Below are 20,488 nucleotides of genomic sequence, written 5' to 3' on the forward strand. Positions count from 1 at the left end.
TCCAGTAAGTATACCTTTGGATTGCAGGCAAAAGTGTTTGTTGGAAGGAGGTAAAACGTTTTTATCTTCTCCCTCTTCCTTCTGTTTCCCTTTCAGACATCTACTTCACCACTGTTTTCAGGCATTGATGGACCATGGAGTAAAGGTGGCATCAGTGTTGGCCTATTCGTTCAGCAGGAGGTGTTCCTACATAGCGGAATCAGATGCTACTGTAAAAGAAAAAGCTATCCAGATTGGATTTGTCTTAGGTAACTGTGGGTGAAATAGGATATTAGGCTATCTTGCTTGCTTGAAACTCTAAAAGAGGCACATGAAGAAGAAACTGAAATAAGATTTTCTCTCCTATTACGTATTTTACTAAGGATGTCGTCATGCTACAATTCGCATGGCTGCTGAAAGGCGGTACTGCGAAGTGCAGCATGACCATAAACTGGGCCAGGAAGAGGGAACCAGAGATGGAGGCAAATGGGCACCTGGCCTAGGCCGGCGAGTGGAGGTTCAGAGGGGTAAGGAGTAGGCAGTGTTGGCGAGTAAAGCAAGAAGGGGAGCAGCCTCTAGAACACTATTTCTCAAACTTGGGTCCCCAGCGGTTGTTGGGCTACAACTCCCATCACCCCTAGCTAACAGCACCAGTGATTATGGGAGTTGTAGTTCAACAACCGCTGGGGACCTAAGTTTGAAAGGAAAAAAACTGCTGGGAGGAGGGGTGAGAAAGTAAATAAATAGCTCAATTCCTTTCTTCAAAAGAAAGTCAATACTGTATGACTTGGATCCAAATAATTGCCCAACCGCTAACAATAGTAAATAAATAAAATGGGGAAGTGTGTCTAGAGAAGGGCCCTTCTCTGTAGTAATGGCGCCCTGGTTGCACAACACCTTGTCCATGTCCATTGCCTTTGTAGGAGGCTTCCTCTCGGACGCCGGCTGGTACAGCGATGCTGAGAAGGTCTTCCTCTCCTGCCTTCAGTTATGTACCCTTCACGACGAGATGCTCCATTGGTTTCGTGCAGTGGAGTGTTGCGTGAGGTAAGCCCTGTCCCCATGTTTTAGCAAAGGGGTGAGATGCTCGTGCTGCAGGGCGTGTCTGTGCTTAACGCGAGTAAATTATGAAGAAGCCATGATGACTAGTTAATGGGCTGTTGTTTGTGGAGGCCCCCTGTGTAGATTGTGGAGGCCTTTTTCCTAGTGCCCGTCCGTCCCCAGCAACAGTGACTCTCACGGGACAGAAAACAGCTAGTGCGGAGGTCAGGTGTCAGGCAGGTTTAGCACGCCTTTTGCTTTCTGCCCTTCCCTCTGGTTGCCATGGTCTGTGTTTCTGCTTGATCCTGCGCTTTAAAGCACACACATGCACACATATTTCTGCTCTATGGCTTAGATGGCTTTAAAAGGGGCCAAACAAATTCCAGGGCGGTCAGTGACTCCTACAGCAATGGCTATGTTCCACTTCCCACAGTTGGAGGAAGTATGCCTGTGGATACGAGTTGCTGGGAATCTCAAGGAGGGAGAGTGCTGCTGAACTCAGGTACTGCCTGCAGGCTTCCCATGGGCACCTGCTTGGCCAGGCTCGTCTGATCCAGCAGGGCTCTCCTTACATTCTTATAGGATTGCCCTCCGGAGACCCACATGTCCAAATTGGACCTCCCCAGGGTTTCCAGCCAGTCCTGCGCAATGGCTGCTGGAATGGGATTCATCGGCAAGCAATCTTGGGAGATGACATGCGTCTGTGAGTTTGTACGGTTAGCCGATCACTCACCCTCCCCATTCCCAGAGTTGCTCTTCCATAAAACTAGTGGCTGACAAGGGGCAAGTGAGACTATCCGTAGCAGGGAGCCTTACGATACAAAGCTCGTGGTAGTGGTTCTTTGGGGTCATTTGCAGCCCCATGGGTGTGACTGCACCCCACGATTCCCCATTCAGAGAGCCACACTTACAGGTAAGCCACCTGTTCTTCCTCCAGTGTCCCAAGGACCTCTTTGTTACCTAGTCTGCACTTGTTTAAAAAATAAATAAATCTGAGCCCTGGGAAGTACAGACTGCATGTTCAGGGCCATGGTCTCAATCAATCTTGCTGTGTGCTGCTGATGTGCAAACAAGGTGACATTTCCTGCCTGGAGAGCCAGGTCACTGCTGCTGCCCCCCCCCCACTCCGCTACCATCGCCCTCCACCTGCTTGTTATTGACTCTTGGGGGATTGTGCTGACTTAATGCTTAGCTGTGATTTCCTGCAGATCCTTGTACTGCAGAACTGGCAGAGGACTTTGTCGTGTGTTTTTTTTAAAGGCTGGAAGAGGAGACAGACCCTATTCCTTTTTTATTAATATGTGCAACTCAATACATTAATAGCAATCCAGTACAAGATGGCTGTTTGGAATTATTCCTAGTCGCCCTTGCAAGAACACATTCACCTGCTCAGGGCTTCGTTGAATGCTTTATATCCACTTTTAGGCTTTCCCTAATAAATTACTACTTAAAGTGGATTAAACAGAGTAACTTTCACTTGTCTAGGAATTGAGATCTATGGTGGGAATGAACTTTCAGATATCTTACCACTCCCCCCCCCTAAAAAAAAGGTTTTGCCTTTTTGCCTGCTCTGTCATGGGGAGAAGCTTCTTTGGTTGCTCCAGAGCAGACATGTCCTGGTTGTTTAAAAGCCAAGAGCCCACCCCCCCCCCACCCTCCTGGGAGGCATCTTAAAGTGGGTGAAGGGAGGCTATTAGAACAGGGGGGTGGTTGTGGAGGCACTCCTTCCAGTGCTTTCAGACACATGCAGGCTGCGTCCACATCATATGTTTTATCTCAGGGGTCCCCAAACTACGGCCCCCGGGCCGGATGCGGCCCAATCGGCCTTCCAATCTGGCCCGCGACGACCCCCGCCGCCCGCTGCCGCCGCCCGCTCTCACGGCGCGCGGCGCAGCGACAATCAAAAAAATCGGCAAAAAATCGCCGAAAATCCTTTGTGCGCATGCGTACAGGCCTCTCCCGACCCGGAAGAGGTCATTTCTGGTGCACTTCCGGGTCGGGGGAGGCCCATACGCATGCGCACAAGCGATTTTCGGCTATTTTTTTCCGCCCGTGCGCGTGTGCGCATGCGCACGGGCGCGCACTCCCCCGCCCTCCGGCCCGCTGCGCGCGCACTCCCCTGCCGTCCGGCCCACCGCGCGGGCGGCGCGGCGGGCACCGGCCCGCCGCTCGGTAAGTCTGGGGACCCCTGTTTTATCTCTTTATTTTATAAAAAATATTTCTATACTGGAATTTCATTTTAAAAATTCGAAGAATTTTACAACAATTAAAAATACATTAAGAACAATACAAAAAAAAGACCACTAGCTGACTCACTACGGAACATATTTTTCTTGTCTGCATAAGCCTGACAGCAAAGAGAAGTCTTCAGCAAACGCGGGAAAGTCATTTAAAGCACATTCCTCACTTCAAAGAATCCTGGGAACTGTAATTTGTTAAGGGTTCTTGGAGTTCTGTGGGGGGTGAACTGCTGTTCCCAAGATTCTTTTGGTGGTGGGAGGGAATGTGCTTTAAATGTGTGATGTGTATGGAGCTGTAGTGCCTTGTAAGTTAGCTCTTGATCTCTGGCTAGTTCATTGGTGTCACACACTCACTGAATTAAATGGTCAGATTACCAGAGATATGTGTCCAAAGTACACTGGATTTCCTGACAGTAAGAGCTGGCTCTGAACATGTCTTTCTGCCTGTGGTTTGACGGCATGCGTTGAAGAAATTACTTAGGATGTTAAAATATTATTTAACGGTGATGAGAAGCTTCCTTGTTTCATTTGAGGATGCAAGATCACAAAGCCAGTAATCGCCTTTTAATTGTCTGAATCGCCCAGCAACTTTCCCGCTCAAGGTTTCAAGATCCTTTTGTGTCTTGCCCTAGGTTGCTGCACGTCCGGAACGGCAACTGTAAATACCACCTGGGAGAAGAAACGTTCAAATTAGCACAGTCTTACATGGACAAGCTAGCAAAGCACGGCCAGCAAGCCAACAAAGCTGCTCTATATGGGGAGCTGTGTGCCCTGCTCTTTGCAAAGAGCCATTACGATGAGGTGAGCGTCTTCTGCAGAATCCAGCCTAAAACGTCTTTGCATGGGAAGTAGCTCAGTGGCAGAGCATGTCTTTTGCATGCAGAAGCTTCAGTTGGGTGCTAAGATCTCAGTCGAGCACCTTCCTCGGTCCCATCAACACCAGAAGCATGGTTGGTGGTGACATGAGAGAGCCTTTTCTGTGGCTACTCCCATATTGTGGAATTACCTCCCAAGAAAGGCTAGACTGGCTCCTTACTTGCTGTCTTTCCAACTGCAGGCTAAGCCCTTCCTATTCAGATAGGCCTTTGAAAACCAGGTGCAGACCATGTTGACTGCTGTCAGGGCAATCAGTATTATAATCCCAGTTCGAAATGTGTTTTGCCGTATTTTAACTATTTTTAACTAGCTTGCCTTTATTAATGTGTGTCTTACAATTATGTTTTTAAAATGTTGTAAGCTGCTTTGAATCCCAACTTGGGAGACAGGCGAGGTATGAATATATTTAATAATAATCCCCGATGGCATCTCCGGCCAAACTAGGAGAGGCCTCCACCTGAAACCCCTCTGTGTAGACAGTGCTGAACTAGGCAGACCAGTGACTTGGTACAAGGCAGCTTCCTATGTAGTAAGAACAGGCCAGCTATTCTTTCCAGCACAAAGTGTTCTGTGGGTTCACTCAGCAGCAGCGCGTGGGCAGACAAAAGCAGGTTTCACTGAGGTTTGGTGACAGAATTCCAGCTGGTAAGGTGGTGCCAAATAAAATTAGCATTTGGCTAAAGCTAGCACTTGGCTCAGGTTCAAGTGCCAGAGTTTGCAGAAACTGAAGTGTTTTCCCAGCCTTTGTTGGGATAGTGTTTAAATCCTCAGCTGGGAACAAACAATTTAGGAACAATGGAAGCTGCCCTATATTGAGTCAGGCCATCTAGCTAATTATTCTCTATGCTGACTGGCAGGGGCTCTCCAGAGTTTCAGATAGGGAGTCTGCCCTGGCTCTACCTGGAGATGCCAGGGTTTGAAACAGGGACCTTCTGGATGCATAGCAGACACTCTCACTGGGCTACGGCCCTTCCATCACCCTGGAGATTGATGGCTCCAAGATCTCTTGCAGGACTCTTTGCTCCATGCAGTTTGCCAGGGTGCCTTTCCCTAGGACTGGCTGTTCCTCTGCTCTTGACTTCAGCTTTACACCTTGACAGTCAACCAGCCACACCAACGCGACAGCTGATAGTCTTGCTAGAACAGCAGATTCTCACAGTTCAGAGTTTGAAAGCCAAGTTCCTGGGAGGCTCTGTTTAGATTTATGTGAACATCTTAGGTGCTGGATTAAGGCCAGGAGGCCAAAGGTCAAAAGATAAGTGGTGGGGAAGCAAGGCTCCTGCTAAGCAACTGCTCCTAAACTTTATTTGAACAACCAGGCTTGGAAGTCGGGACAGGAGAAGGGATCTGCAAGCCTCATTGGGGGTTCTGCACCTGCCTCCCCACTCCCAGCCTTCTCTCTGATTTTCATTAGAGATTACGCTCTCATCTCCATAGAGGTTTAGTTGAAAAGGCAGAGCGGTACTTCAGTGAATAAAGTCATGTGTTTGTGTGTATTGTGATATTGGAACCTAGTACAGTGGTACCTCGACATACGAATGCTTTGACTTCCGAAGGTTTCGACTTCCGAAGTCGACAACCCCGGAAGTCTGTTCGCCGCATGCGCGTTCTGCGCCTGCGCAGAAGCGGCATGCACGGTCCGCCATGCGCAGAAGTGCAAAATTTGCGCATGCGCAGTACGGGCGCTTCGACATCCGAAAACCTCGACTTACGAAGAGCGCCGCGGAACGGATTGTCTTCGTAAGTCGAGGTACCACTGTACCAGTTTTGATTTGGGCTTGACGCCCTCAATCCTACCCACTGCTTCCTCACTGAGTGTGTCTTTTCTCTGCCATTGCTGCCACTGCTCTTTCTGCTTCCTCATTGGTGCCAGACACAGCCAGTGAGGATGAAGGCAGTGGCAACTCCTCCTGCTCGCTACTTCTGTTATTGAGAGGCAGGGTAAACCAGCAGGTTTCCAATGAAGAGGAGGAACAGGTCTAAGAGGCTCTACTGAATGGATCCCCTGCTACATTGAGGGTTCTTGGCAAATGCCCAGATGCATCGACCTGCTGGAACCTGAATTTGCTTGGTTTCATTTTCCCTCCCTGTTTCCTTTTTTCCTTTGGCTATCAAATTGTAAGCCTGCAAACAAGAGCTGCTTTTGCATTTGGGGAAAAAATAATAATTCTGCACAGCACATAGAAAATTTCAGGCTTTTTATAAAATGTTAAATCATCCTGACAATATCCTTGGGTGCTCCATAGGCTTACAAATGGTGCATAGAAGCCATGAAGGAGATCTCAGTTGGATTGCCAGTAAAAGTAGTCGTGGACGTTTTACGGCAAGCTTCTAAGGTAAATCTAACTCTTCTACAAATAGCCTGCATGCAATTGAGCAGGGATGGAACCCTGGGAGGGAAGTGGGCAGCATCTAGTACTGTTAAGAATCAGTCCCAAAGGAGAAAACCAACAAATGAATTCCAAAAGCAGCATTTCAGACGTGTTGACCTTTATGCTTTTCCTGACAATTCGTCACTCTGTCTTCCCCCTTTTTAATGGGGCAGACTTTCCCCTCAGTTTAGCAGAGTCGATGGCCATTCTTGAACAGTGGCTGCCCATAGGCAGGCAAGGATGCCTTTGCATATTCATGGTCTCTCATGCCTGCTTTCTCTTCCTCTTGGCTTAGGCTTGTGTTGTAAAACGTGAATTTAAGAAAGCCGAACAGTTAATAAAACATGCGGTGTATCTCGCACGGTGAGTATATGCCCCGTTTCCGAATGTTATTGCCTGCTTTGTGTTGTTTGTGGTTCTAAGTTGTGTTCCTATCTTCCAGGGAGCACTTTGGAGCCAAACACCCAAAATATTCAGACACACTACTAGACTATGGGTTTTACTTACTCAACGTAGACAATATATGCCAGTCGGTTGCAATTTATCAGGTAAGGTCCTTTGCTTTGTCTGTGCAGCCTTCGGGATTCTATTATGTGGTTTTGTGCATGTGTGTGTTTGTTTCTGCTCAAAATTCTTTACTGCAGGTGAAGTTTTGTTACCATACTTACTTTTCTCGCCAAAGTAGATAAAATTTGCAGGCATGGTAGCCCCATGGTAGCAGATTATTTCTGCCAGACTTCAGAAGGAAAGCTGTAGTGATCTTCCTGGAAGAATAACCTTTGCAGTTTGGGGCAGTTAAAAGAGGATTCACTTAATCTATTCCAGTGTTTTATGGGCAATTTTTATGAAAATAGTAGAAGAAGAAAAATAGCAGTATCCCTTGGTAAGAAACCCGAAAAAGAGGTCCAGAGTGTTGTGGGTGGAGAACTAAAAGGGATTTGCTTCCTTCCCAGTGGTTTTGTGGGCACAAGTTTTATTATTGAAATTGCTGGGAGTGCCCTAAAATTGAGATTTCTTGGAGGGGATCTTTAGGGAGATTTCTTTAATAACAAGACTGAGCATCACTCCCTCCCCCTACCTGGCTCTTTTAGATCTATATATAGATGTGGATAGAGAGATAAAAAAGAGATAAAGAATTCATTTGACACCTATTAACAGCAGCAAGAGCAACTAGCACAATTCTAGAAGACATTTGATTTAGACAACTTAGATTGCTGGTATTCCAAAGTCTGGCAAATGGGTCTTCTAGAAACAATTGAAAGTTATTGGAGGACAGACTGCAAGAAACCATTCTTTTGCAATATGACACAACATTGTTTTATTTACAAACAAAGAAGCCCATGGCCATAATGGTCCCTCCGGTTTATTCCAAGGTGTGGGCTTTGTGAAAGTATGTCTAGGCAGACAGATGATCTTTATAACAAAAATAAGTTTATTACTTATATGCTACCAGAGAGGGCCGTTGCTCAGGCACAATTAGGGGGTGCAGGGTGTCGTGAGCCCCCCCCCCCCGGTCCTTCTCAGCCGCCCTCCAGCTGCAGGTTGCCCGAGAAGGACGCAGAAGCTCAGGCTCCCTATGAGCCCAGCCTCATTTTCAAAAGCCTGGTGGTCCTCAGATAAAGGGTGGTACAGAAATTTAACAAATCATCATCATCATGTTTCCAATTAGATGTTACCCATTGGCGACTTGTGTCGACAGCTGTGTGAGATACTACTTCAAATAATGCTTCATCTGTCCCACACAAGCCATGCTTTTAAAAATGTCTATGGCAGCTTCCGGATCCTAGCTAATTTAGCTGACTTGAATATTCTCTCTCACTCAAATTGTTTCAGACCGCGCTAGACATCAGACAGTCAGTATTTGGGGGCAAAAACATCCATGTCGCGACAGCTCACGAAGACCTGGCTTACTCTTCCTATGTTCACCAGTACAGTTCTGGGAAGTTTGACAATGCGCTGTGAGTACTCTGTTTACACTTTTTTAGACCCTAAGGTTTTCTTCTTGCGTAGCGTGTGTGTGTGTGAGAGAGAGAGTGTGTATATATATATATATATGTTAAAAAGAAAAGCATCTGGGGCTGTACCACTTCAGACCTCACATGGGGGAGATTGCGAGTCAAGTCCATTCCCTTTGTTGCTGGCAAAGCTTTTTGTGGTTGCTGTTGTTGTTTGGAGAACTTTTGGAGCCACCTGGGCTGCTGTGCTAGGAATGTCAACGTGTATTTTATATTCTCTGTAAAACACTTTGAGGTTTTATTTACAGTTAAACGGTATATGAATGTATTTCTTTAATAAAAAAACCAGTGTTCTGATACTGAAGATAGTAGATGGCCATCGTGACTAGTAGCCCTTGGTTGCCCTATCCTCTGTGAATTTGTCTAATCCTTCTTTTAATGCCATTGAAGTGGGAGGCCAACACTACTGCATCTTGAGCACCTGATCCTGTGCTTCTTACTGTTCCTCCCCCTTGGTCTTGTTAAGAGTATCTGGACTGTATTCTACTCTTTCCATGATGCTGAGTTGGTATTGATACTCTGCAGTAATAAACATGCATTTGTTTACTTACAAAAAAGTTGGTTTTATTGGTTTTGGGTGGGAACCAGGACAATCTGAACAGAGGCACTTGATACGGCAACATTTTGTTGCAGGTCCCACTGCTGTTCCCCCCTTACAGATAGCTTTAAAAATGTGGTCATGACAGCCTTGTAAATAAACTACTAACTTGGACATGGAAGCTGCTAGTCTTTTAGCAGGCTAGTAAAAAATATGCTGCCAGATGGCTCCTCTCTTGCTTACATAGAATTCCTAGTGACCTCTGGCAGCCAATGTAGTTCTTAAATATGAGCTGAGTTGTGAGCTAACATGTTGTGCAAAGAAAACTTTGCCCCCCACCCTGAACTTGCCAGTCAGGTTTGTTGGATGATCCTGAAGAGAGTATGGGAGACGGGGAGAAAAAAAAACTATTTCCTTGTCAGGAGGAGAATTTCCTCCCATCTCCTTACCACCAGGCAGACAAATGCAGCCTTTGATTCTAAGGTGAAAGTTGTGCCTTTTCCCAAGATGTCTTCCAAACATACCAGAATCTCTCACATAGGTCTTTTTCATCCTGTTCCCCCCCCCCACTGTGTTCTTAGCATGTGCTAAACAGCTGCCCAGTGTCTACTAAAACCCACAGTATGCTAATGCAATTCCCACAAAGCCCTCTGTGCATGATTTAGATGGCCCTTCTGGGAACTTGCTGTTTCTGTGTTGACTACTCAGTAACTTTCCAAGAGATTTCCCCCTCATGTCTGCCTGTTTGCTCTTGATCTTAGATTCCATGCGGAGCGTGCGATTGGCATCATAACCCACATTCTCCCAGAAGACCACCTTCTCCTTGCCTCCTCCAAAAGAGTCAAAGGTACCTCCATGCTGCTTTTAGCTGTGGCACTTAGGGAGCAGAAATAACTGCTGGAACTGTAGCAAATGTCAAGGACAGGTAGGGAAGGAAATGTGTGGGGAAACAGTGCCCCCCCTCCACTGTGGCCAGCATCTTCCACCTGAGTCCCACGCCTCACTCTTCCGAAAGGCAGGGTCAGCTCTAAGTGGCTGGTGTGTTTGAGCTTTGCGTACACCTCTAAAGCGGCCCAATAATTGGAGTTGGGGAAGGGCCAGAGTTGAGCTAAAGGACTTTTCAGATAATTCAGGAGTCTCCATTTACTTCCTCGGGGTCCCAGCTGATGCCTTTAATGGTGTTGGGTCTTCTAATGTGTCTCTTTCCTCCCCCCTTTCCTGTGTAAGCACTGATCTTGGAGGAGATTGCGATTGACTGTCACAATAAGGAGACAGAACAAAGGCTACTCCAGGAAGCCCACGACTTACACCTGTCTTCGCTCCAGCTTGCCAAGAAAGCCTTTGGGGAGTTCAACGTGCAGACGGCAAAACACTATGGTAACCTTGGCAGGCTTTACCAGTCCATGAGGAAATTTAAGGTAATAATAATAATAATAATAATAATAATAATAATAATAATAATAATGATTTATTTATTTATTTATACCCCGCCCATCTGGCTGGGCTTCCCCAGCCACTCTGGGCGGCTTCTAACCAAATATTAAAAACAGTATAGCATCAAACATTAAAAACTTCCCTAAACAGGGCCGCCTTCAGTTGTCTTTAGTAATTTAGTAATTATTGGTGGGGGGGGGGCCAGCGAATATTATTCACATGTCTTCCTTGAACTGTATCTCTGGCTCTCTTGACGATCATCTAGTAAAAGACCGGCAATTCACCATTGTCTTAATTTTGTGGGCATATTCCAGGAAGCGGAAGAGATGCACATCAAAGCGATCCAGATCAAGGAGCAGCTTCTCGGCCAAGAAGATTACGAAGTTGCTCTTTCCGTGGGACACCTTGCCTCGCTCTACAACTACGACATGAATCAGTACGAAAACGCCGAAAAGCTTTATTTGAGATCCATAGCAATTGGTGTGTAAACACTTTTGAGCCTAAGCTTGCATATACAGTGATGTTGTCTCTCTGGGGGGTTGGGGGGGGGGTAGGTGAGGTTCTCTTTCCCATTGGCCCTCCAGAAGTTCCTGAACTACCGCTCCCATCATCCTTGGCCATGCCTGGTTTGAGCTGGCATCCAACAACATCTGGAAGGCCAAAGGTTCCCCACACCTGGCTTGGATTTAGGGCAGGCTTCGAATTCCTGCTCTTCCATGAAGCTCACTGAATGACCTTAGATCAGACACCATGTCTCAGCCTAACCTAACAACACACACTGCCTCAGTTTCTGTGTTACAGCAAAACCATAGTTAACTGTTTGCAGCAAACATGTCTTCCTGAGCCGTTTGTCTCCATCCTGCTTACCCAAATCACAATTCTTAGTTCAGGATTTTGTCCAGACCATGAGTCTGGTTTGCTATCACCCAGCATGAGCCAGGAACAGATAACCATGCTATGGTTTCTGGCTTACCCTTGGGATTGATTGCCAGCAAGGTGTCTGTGGGCTCCCCAACACCTCCCTTGACACCCTCCAGCCCCTCACGATTGTTTTAAGTTTCTTTTTTTTATTATTAAAAGAAAATTAGTCATTGGGAGGCAAATTCTTGTTTCCGGCCATCTTTGTTTCATCTTCCCAGAATGCCTCTGCGCCCCACAATCATTCCTAGAAGGGAAAAAGGAGAGGGCAGCTGTAGCTGTTGATTTGTTTTCCCTCCTGCCCAGCCAAGCTTTAGTTTTAAAGAAAAGAGGTTTGAGCTAGAGGGGGAGGAAAGAATTGCATGGTAAGAATTCGGAAGGGCGCTGGGAGAACGGTGGGGAGCATTGCCTATTTCATTGTTGTGGTTGTGTTATTTTGGGGTGTGGCCGCAGAAGAGGATGGATGTGTTGTGTTGTGTTGTTGTCTGGGTTTGTTCTGTTTTCAGGGGAGGGATATTTCCTTGGCGGGTTTGTTTTGTGACAGGGAGTTGTTGCCATGAGCAGGCTGCTGCCACAAGGTTCCTGCACCCATTTCAAGACAATTGCTCACCCATCCATTCATTCAATACCCCTTTTCTTCTAAAAGAAAACCCAGGGGTGGCTAGCAATAACCTGATAAAGCAAAGAGAGCAACAACAAACCAAGCAATGTGGGAACTATCCACTGATAAAAGTACTACGATAGTCTGCCTACAAAACAAGAATGCCCTCCCACCAGAGCCCCCTGCTGCCTAACCAGTGCTTTTCAGGTGTGTGTCCCGGACTTCCAGAGAAGCTTCTTGCAGAAGGGGCAGGAAAGACAGGCGGCTTTCTGTGCACACAGCATTTGGATCCATCCCAACGCAAAGGACCTAGGGCAATAGCAGAGGCCTGTGAGCAAATAACTGCGCTTCGTTTTAGCTGGTTGGTTTAATCATATATAGATCCTTCTTCCAGGTCTGTTTGAGGTGGTGGGGATAGCACACACTCAAGATTTTATTTTCGAGGGCATGTGGGAACCAGTATAAATAGCAAACATCTTCTTTGTTCCTTTAGGCTGGGGGTGGGGAACCTCTGGCTCTCGATGCGCTGCTGGATGCTGCCTGCCATCAGCCCCAGCCAGCATGCCTAGTGGTCAGGGAGGGTGGGAATTTTAGTCAGGCAACGTCTGGAGAGGAGGGGGAAGACACAGTTTCCCCACCCCAGATCGGAGAACATGGTATAATTTACTCCAGCTGAAAGGTATCGGTTTTTACTTACTAAAATAAAGAACAGGCTTATTTGTTAGGCAACACTGAAAAAAGTACAGCATTAATTCTCCTTCACATTTTATTTCTTTTTAGGGAAGAAGCTTTTTGGGGAAGGTTACAGTGGACTAGAATATGACTACAGGGGCCTCATTAAACTGTACAATTCCATTGGCAATTACGAGAAGGTATTTGAGTACCACAACATTTTGGCCAACTGGAACCGGTTGCGGGATCGGCAGTTTTCAGTGACAGACGCCCTTGAGGACGTGAGCACCAGTCTGCAATCCACTGAAGAAGTTGTCCAGTCTTTCCTGATGTCTCAGACCGCCGAAGGACAGATTTGCTAAGGACCTTGGTCAATTTTACCAACGACTATTTTCCCCCCTTCTTCTGTTCCCTCCTCCCCAAATTTACATGGGAAAAGTCATACTGTGAAATTTGAAACCATGAATTTTGTGTGTGTTTTTTTTTCCTCTCTCTCTCTTAGGGGGCTGAAATTGCATTGAAACACTGGTCCAGTCCATTAGAAATCCCCTGTTTTCTCGGGGAGGGGAGGAATCTCAGCTTTGAATGGAGTGACCATAACAGACGAATGTGTGCTAAAATTCTTACCAGCATGAGTACGGCATGTTTTGTTTTGGCTCACGTTTTCAACTTGAGAGAGAGAGAGAGAAAGAGATACATATACATACATACATTATATATATATATATATATAAAGGAAGGAAAAAAAACCCATAAACACCCCTAACGATGTTCTCTTATTTTTTATTTTTTGTCCAAGCGAAGCTACTTTACACGAAATCTCTGCGAGAATGGAAAGAGAGCAATAAAGCCATTAAACCATTCTGAGAGTTGCATTATTAATTGGTGGATAAGGAGGGTGCCGACTGACCAGTGCTTGTGACAAGTTTGAAGTCCTATAAGACCATATGATTATTCTTGTTATACAGTGTAAAACCAAGAAAAAAACCCAAGGTCTTATTTGATACGGATTGTTGAAAAAAGTAACCATGGATATTCATTCACACATGAAAAAAAAAGAAAAGGGGTGGGGGAAATATTCGCTTCTTGCCTTCTGCTGCCTTACGAAGAGACATGGCGAAGAATTTACTCCTGGGAAATGGTGCTTGGTTGCGAACTGTGCTCTGCCTCCATCTGAACCACCGTTTGCACTTTCAAAGAGCACCCGAAATGGACCAGTGTTCACATGAAAGTGATAACCACTGGCAGAACATTTTAGTCTCTTAGCTTTCTTGGTTTATTTTATTTTTTGTTTTGTTTTTCGTACAGGGCAAAAGAGTTTTCCGTAATAGGACCGGGAGATTTCAAGCGGACCAGCCTGTCCTTAGGAAAAGAGTCTCGGACCAATGGCTTTCAAGTCACAATTTCTGCCCTTTTGCATTTGGCTTTTTAAACTCGGTAGGATTATTTCACGAAGGGGTGTATTTTCAAGTGATGAATTGAGACTTTATATACATACATGTAATAGATAACAAAGCTAGGAGCTTCAACGTTCTTCAGTGGTTTCAAAGGCATGTCTTTTAAAAATACTAAGTTTACACAGGTAAACTAGATGTTTAGCGCCATAAGCAAAGCATAGCAAATGCTATTCCTCCCCCTTTCCCCTGTCTTTGAAACGGGCTCTCTCTAAAGGCTATAACTTGCTTGTGCTAATAAGATTGGTTGTCGTCATTAAGAAAAAAAAATCTGGTTTTGTTTTAATTTCTGCAGATCTTTTTTTTTTTAATTGTACAGCTTGCAGGGGTCAATGGACAATGCCAAAAAAACAAAAACAGAAGAATAAGCACAACAGGTCTGTCTTTTCTTCCTTTCTCTCTCTCAGCTTCATTTTTTTTTATTTGCGTTAAACAAAAACAGCCAGAACTCAACTCAATTCTTTATATATGTATATTTTTAATGTCTGTCGTAATATGTTTTTTAAAAAGCAAAACAAAAATAATAATGATGCCTGTCTCACTAGCTTGTCTTAATTTGGGGGGTATATGTGTGGTTTGTGGGTTTTTCTTTTAATTGTACCCTATTTTTAACACCAAGGTAGTAAATGAACTTTGAAAGACCTATGTAGCATATAGCGAGCTAGGTTGGAAAGGAAGGAGGGGGAGAGTTCCTATTTACCTCACTTCTTAATGCAGAGATGCAGGCAGTGTCTCTGCGATTAAGGGTTTTGACAGGTGTTCTCTATTTTCAGGGGGGTTGTAAGTTGCCCAGAGAAAGCCTCTCTAGTGTTTGGAATGGGTTTCATTCATTCCCCCCCTTTAATTTGTAAGGTTTTTGGGTGGGGGATGGAAAGCAAATGGGGGCAATCTGTCATCAAAAGAGTATATCAACAGCGGTCAGTGGCTTTGGAAGTTTCTGAGAGTTCCTCATTTAATAGCAATAGTGTTTGGCTTTTAACCTGGAATATTGCAGGCTTAGTTTTTAGGTTGTTGTTTTTTATTAACAAAATAGTGCCTTTTTAAAAGATACTTCCTTCCCTGTGCGTGGTGGGTGGGGTATCTCGTAAACACCCTGCTTGAAACAAAAGGTGTTGGTTTTTGGAGCTGTGGCTTTAGCATCTCTTGTTATTATGGGAATTGCTGGAGGCCAGAACCACACATGGTAGGAAGACCTTCCTGGATTATTGTTGCAGGCCCAGAATCAGCCTCCCTGCGTGGTGCTTTCCGAACCACAAGTCTCCGTGAGCTGGACAAGTTTTCTAAAATAAAAATGCCATTTCCCCACCCACCCACCATGTGAAAAACTTTTTCTAGCAGAAGTGTCCCTCAGAATAAAACTTTGCAACTCTAATCCCCATAGGTACCCAATGCTGCAGGTGTCAAATCTTCAGCAGGCTGGCTTCCCAGTAAGTGCCCATTAAAAGTTGCTTTTGACTGACAGCTTGAGTGTCAAACCGGGGTGGGCTAACATGAGCCCCTCCAGGCACTGCCAGATGAGCAAGTTTCCTTTAGCCTTCCCAAGCCTGATGGGAGTTGGGAGTCCAAGACATTTGGAGAGGCACCAGGTTGGCAATTGCCAATCTGGACGGCCACAACTTAGCTGCTGTAAACCAAACATCAGAATAGATTGGTTGTTCGGAGTCAAAGGCTTTAATCCAGCTGCTAAAGTCACAGCACATCTGTTGCAATTCTAGACAAAAGTAAAAAGAAAAGCCCAAAGTTGCAAAACACTACCATTAATGCAACCGTGCCAATTAAATTGCCTCAGAGAGCGAAAACAAATAAATAAATTGGATTGCTATAACTACCATACAAGCCAGCAATGCTTGCTGACTTAAATAATAATTGCAGGCCACCTTTGGTATTAAAATGAGCCCTTAAACTTGTTCAAGACAAGGTTTCAAGCGAATTCCTCTTTTGCAAGTACTGGCATAGTACTCGAGTGTAGGCTGAGCTAGAACCTTGGTACCTAGTATACTTGCTTCTTAATCAGTGGGAGTGGGGTGGGCGCTTGTATTTCAAGATTATAACAAACGGGAGCATTGAAAAATGGCAACTCCCAAGTGCAGTCCTGAATCAGTTCAGCCCAGAGTTCTTTCAGCTCATTTTCTCCTGCATGGTTCAGGCCAAAAACCTCCTTAGTTCTTGCTTGCAAATGATCCTGCAGAGGGAAGAAAAGGTTCCTCCTGTGCTGAACCCCTTCTGCCAACTTGACATCACTATCTTTTATCAACAGCTGTTCTTGAGCATTTCACCTCCCATTTATTCCGCCTCCCATGCTTTAGGCCAGGTACCAACATGGATGGGTTATTGGTTTTGTTTAGTAAAAAAAAGTAGTCTTCTTTTCTCTTCCCCCTCTCTTCACCCTCAATCCAGTCTAAATCATGTTGGCTGCATTCTGGGATATGCCCGATTAATTACATGTTGGAAAGAAGCGGGTTGCTTTTATTTGTGTGTGTGACTGAGGGTTGTCTAGGCTTGCCAGGTCTTTCCAAGTTCGCACAACAAAAGGTTTAGTTGAAATGCTCTTTTATTTCTTCTTTCCCAAGTGAAGACAATGGGAAGTTTTTGCCTCAGATCTTTTAGAAGAATCTAGATTGCTTCTGCCTGTCAGGATAGTCTCTGAGCTGGTTGTTGCTGCCCAATTTCCTTAGTACGCAGGACTGGACTGTGTTGCATATGAGCCAAGCTTCCACATCTCTGCTGTTTGCAATTCTTAGGACCTTGGAAGCAAACAAAATTGGTACCTTATGAATACCCCCCTTTCCGCTGGGAATATGCTAACTTTTAATGAGCAATTAATAGTGGCCCTTAGTTGGTTTTATAAGTGTAACCAAGGTTGATGTCTGGACAAACCCGGAAGATATTTTCAATTTCTGCCCCTTGAATTTTTAGAAGGTTCTTTTAAAAAATACAAAATGAAAATGAAACTAAAACCTTGGGAAATCTGGAATTCTCTTGAGGTTTCTGCTCTGAGCAGAGACCTTTTGAAGAAAAACCTTTGGGAATCAGAGGTAAAAAGAACCAAATGATAGGTACTAATTTAAAGATTGTGTGCACACACACAAATAATGGGAACTGTAGTTTCTTAAGCACTCTGGAACTTCTAGCTCTTTGAGTGGTACAGTCCCCAGGATTCTTTGAAGAAAGCACGTGCTTTAAATATATATAGCGTATACAAAGCCAGATCCTCTTGCCTGCTGAAAAAGGGGAGACAGAATTGGAAGTGTCTGTGTGGGGGTTTTAAAAAAACAATTTCCTTTGAAATGGGTTTAATTTTCTGTGCCAGCTTCATGTGCAAAGGCACATGACAACTCCCTCACATGTGCCTCCCTCGATTTATGTTGCGGTTTCCCTTCCTTTGAAGCTCCTGCTGGTTTTCTGGGGGCTGAGGGGGGCTGGCATTTTAAAAGTAAGGGGTTGATTTCTGAAAGAGTATACTATTTTAGTAATAGTGCTCACGTCATATGCTACGCCACATTTTTCATGTACAGCACTGTAGGGGATCCCACTCCTGTGCATGAGAAAGAGAAGGGAGTTCTCAACTCTCCTTTCCCCCCCACAATACTAGGAAATAAACTCACTAGAAACAGATTGAGTCTTCCTTTCTCTCCCCAAACAATCACACCGCAAAACAAACCTGACATTTCAATATTATAAATCTGCCTTCTCCCTGCCTCTTGAGCAACTTTCTCCACGGGAGTGTACATCAGCGTTTAAGAGATGGACTATTTTTTTGTTGTTATCATTCCAGAAAGCCCTCCGTACAAAGTCACGAAACATAGCCGTTTTAAAAGAATGAATGAGTCTTGGGAGAATCCTCACAGTTTCCACCCTCTTCCAGTTTGTTTGAAAAATTTTTTGTCTTTCCCCACCCCTTGCAAATTCAGATTTCATTTCTAAAGCAGATTGGAGTGGTTAGGACAAAAGGAAAAGCAGAGGCGTTTTTGCCCACCTAGCTCAATGGTCAAGTTGTCATGGAGGGACACTCCCCTCCCAGCCCTCTTGGTCCACTTCAATACAAGGCAGCAAATCCTGCTGACCATTGACTTTTCTGTCTCTTAGGATTCTCGAGCCGCTTAACGGCAGAGCGAGTACCATTTGCATCGCTTGGAGGCAACTGAAGCTGGCCTTGCTTGTAGAGAAGCCAGTTATTTGAGGCTTGGGAAGTTGTCATTGGCCTATAAGCATCAGACACAATCCACTCAAAGCTACGTGCTCCCAAGTCCCATTGAGATTTAGCTGGGAGAGATTTATAGACGACAAGCCCATGTTTTTAAGTCCCATCAGTTTTCAACAAGAACGTTGAATACTTGCTTTAGTCCAGGCATCCCCAACCGTCGGCCGTCCAAATGTTTTGGACTACAATTCCCATCATCCCTGACCACTGGCCCTGTTAGCTAGGGATCATGGGAGTTGTAGGCCAAACCATCTGGAGGGCCGATGGTTGGGGGTACCTGCTTTAGTCTTTCCCACTGAAATGACAGGGACTTGTGAAATGGGCCGAACCCTCGTCGCCTTCTGTAACCCCGTAAACACGTTGAGATGCTGCTCTCTGATGCTGGCTTAATGAAGTTGCTGTTGCTTCTAGCAGTGCAGGGGAAGGAGGTGGGGGAGAGGGTCTGTTTCTCTCCATTTTTTAGCCATGTGTCGAGCCTAAAACCCACTTCTGAGGATGTTGGCTAAATTTAACCAATGACCAGCTTGGACTGCTTGATAGATTGGATGTTCATCAATCTCATTGCATCTGCAGATGTTTTACACTATTAATAACTTATGTTTCAAAATGAGGGCCTTCTCCGCTCCCCTCCATCCCACCTACCATCTTTAAGAAAGATAACAATATTGATAGAAAAAGGCTTGTTCTTATGGTTGTAAGGAAGGGCAAAACTGCCCAAAAAAGATGCAGCACACAGACACCCCAGTGGAGCCACTTGGCCACATGCATGGTGGAAAACCCATTTCTCAGTACAGCTCCTCATTGGAGCCACACGGTGCCATTTTGTTCTGGAATCTACCATCGGGTTGGGTTTGGAGGGACCCGATAATGTCCCTTCACCACCCAACCCTTGCTGGATCAAAGTGCTATTACTGCAATTTGAAATATCTGTGCTCCTTTGGGATTTCTTCTTAATTCAGTTGCTTTTTGTGTCTTGGACACAGGTTTTTAGCCTGTTGCACATTTTCACCTTTTGGCCTTTTGGTGGGAAATTCCTTTTGCTAGGTGCTTGTTTTTTTGGTTGATGTTGTGTTGAGAAGATGGGGAGGGAAGGAAGGAAGAAAAAATTTCCATGTAGCAAGAGAACGTTTGTGCAATTCCTTTTCGGCAGAGCTCTGGCGGTGTTGCCCCCCCCTCCCCCAAACTCAGGTATGTTTTAAGCAGTGAAACCGGCTTCCCTGTCCCTTGAGAAATATATCGCCGTTCGCTTTCCAAGTTCTCGTTAGCAAATACTTTCATTGCAATCCTAAGCAACTTATAGCTTGGAGAGGCCTTAGGAAGTTGTTTTTCCAAGTGCATATTTTGTTTTGTTTCAAAAACTCTAAAATAAAAAAATAAAGATGGGGAAAATATATATACTATATAAATATATAGAGATATCTAGAAACTTGGTGTTTGGCACACAAGTTTTTCAGTGTTGGATCACTTTAACTGTCACAGGTACCATACGTGTAACTCTTAAATCTTCATCTGCTTTCCTTTCTGTGTATATTCCTTTATAGGAAGCTATGTTGCCATGATTTTTTTAAAATAATAATATTTAAACAGAAAAGAGAGAGAGAATTTTTTTAGAGTTAACTCCTTGGAGGTAAACAAAGGCTTACATTTTTTCCCCTTGACTATTACCGAGTTCAGTACTAATATATGTGTTGTGGTTTTTTTGTTTTTTGTTTTTACTGATTCAGTGGAACTTAACAAGGGATTAAAAATACATGTATATACATATATATATATATGTATACATATATCACTGTACATTGGAAACAAAAGCTACTAAAATTGGAGCAAGCGCACCTCCCGGCAGCTCTAAATCTGAACCCCCCCTTTCGTCTCTCTCTTTTTGTGCCACGGTTATTTATATGAAAGCATCTTGATCACTTTCGGACGCTCATCCTCCTCCACTCTTGTGCCACCCTTTCCCATGTTTCTCCCCCCCCCTTTTCTTTTTTGTACTCCAACATTCGCACCAAGACTGCAGTGCCCGACTTTTATTCTTTGTAACCATCAAAACCCATACTGAGTATGTTTGTAACCAACATTGTGATAATTCTGTAATTGTATTGCTAAAAAATGGATAATTGACCTAATAAATATAGTGTTCCTGCGTT

At 44.8% G+C, this 20,488-nt stretch overlaps 1 protein-coding gene across 1 annotated transcript in view; it reads left to right on the top strand.

Annotated features, from left to right (window-relative positions):
- Positions 1 to 20,488, top strand: part of APPBP2 (amyloid beta precursor protein binding protein 2) — a 47,166-nt gene extending 26,678 nt beyond the window's left edge. Inside the window, exons 3-13 of the mRNA XM_035139137.2 lie at positions 97 to 248; positions 903 to 1,026; positions 3,893 to 4,061; positions 6,383 to 6,472; positions 6,804 to 6,871; positions 6,951 to 7,056; positions 8,342 to 8,466; positions 9,823 to 9,908; positions 10,289 to 10,479; positions 10,810 to 10,975; positions 12,795 to 20,488. Of these exons, the coding sequence (XP_034995028.1) occupies positions 97 to 248; positions 903 to 1,026; positions 3,893 to 4,061; positions 6,383 to 6,472; positions 6,804 to 6,871; positions 6,951 to 7,056; positions 8,342 to 8,466; positions 9,823 to 9,908; positions 10,289 to 10,479; positions 10,810 to 10,975; positions 12,795 to 13,048 (1,531 nt within the window). The 3' untranslated portion in view covers positions 13,049 to 20,488. The remainder of the gene's footprint in view (positions 1 to 96; positions 249 to 902; positions 1,027 to 3,892; positions 4,062 to 6,382; positions 6,473 to 6,803; positions 6,872 to 6,950; positions 7,057 to 8,341; positions 8,467 to 9,822; positions 9,909 to 10,288; positions 10,480 to 10,809; positions 10,976 to 12,794) is intronic.

Source organism: Zootoca vivipara, chromosome 15 (assembly GCF_963506605.1).
Source record: "Zootoca vivipara chromosome 15, rZooViv1.1, whole genome shotgun sequence".
Taxonomy (NCBI): Eukaryota; Metazoa; Chordata; class Lepidosauria; order Squamata; family Lacertidae; genus Zootoca; species Zootoca vivipara.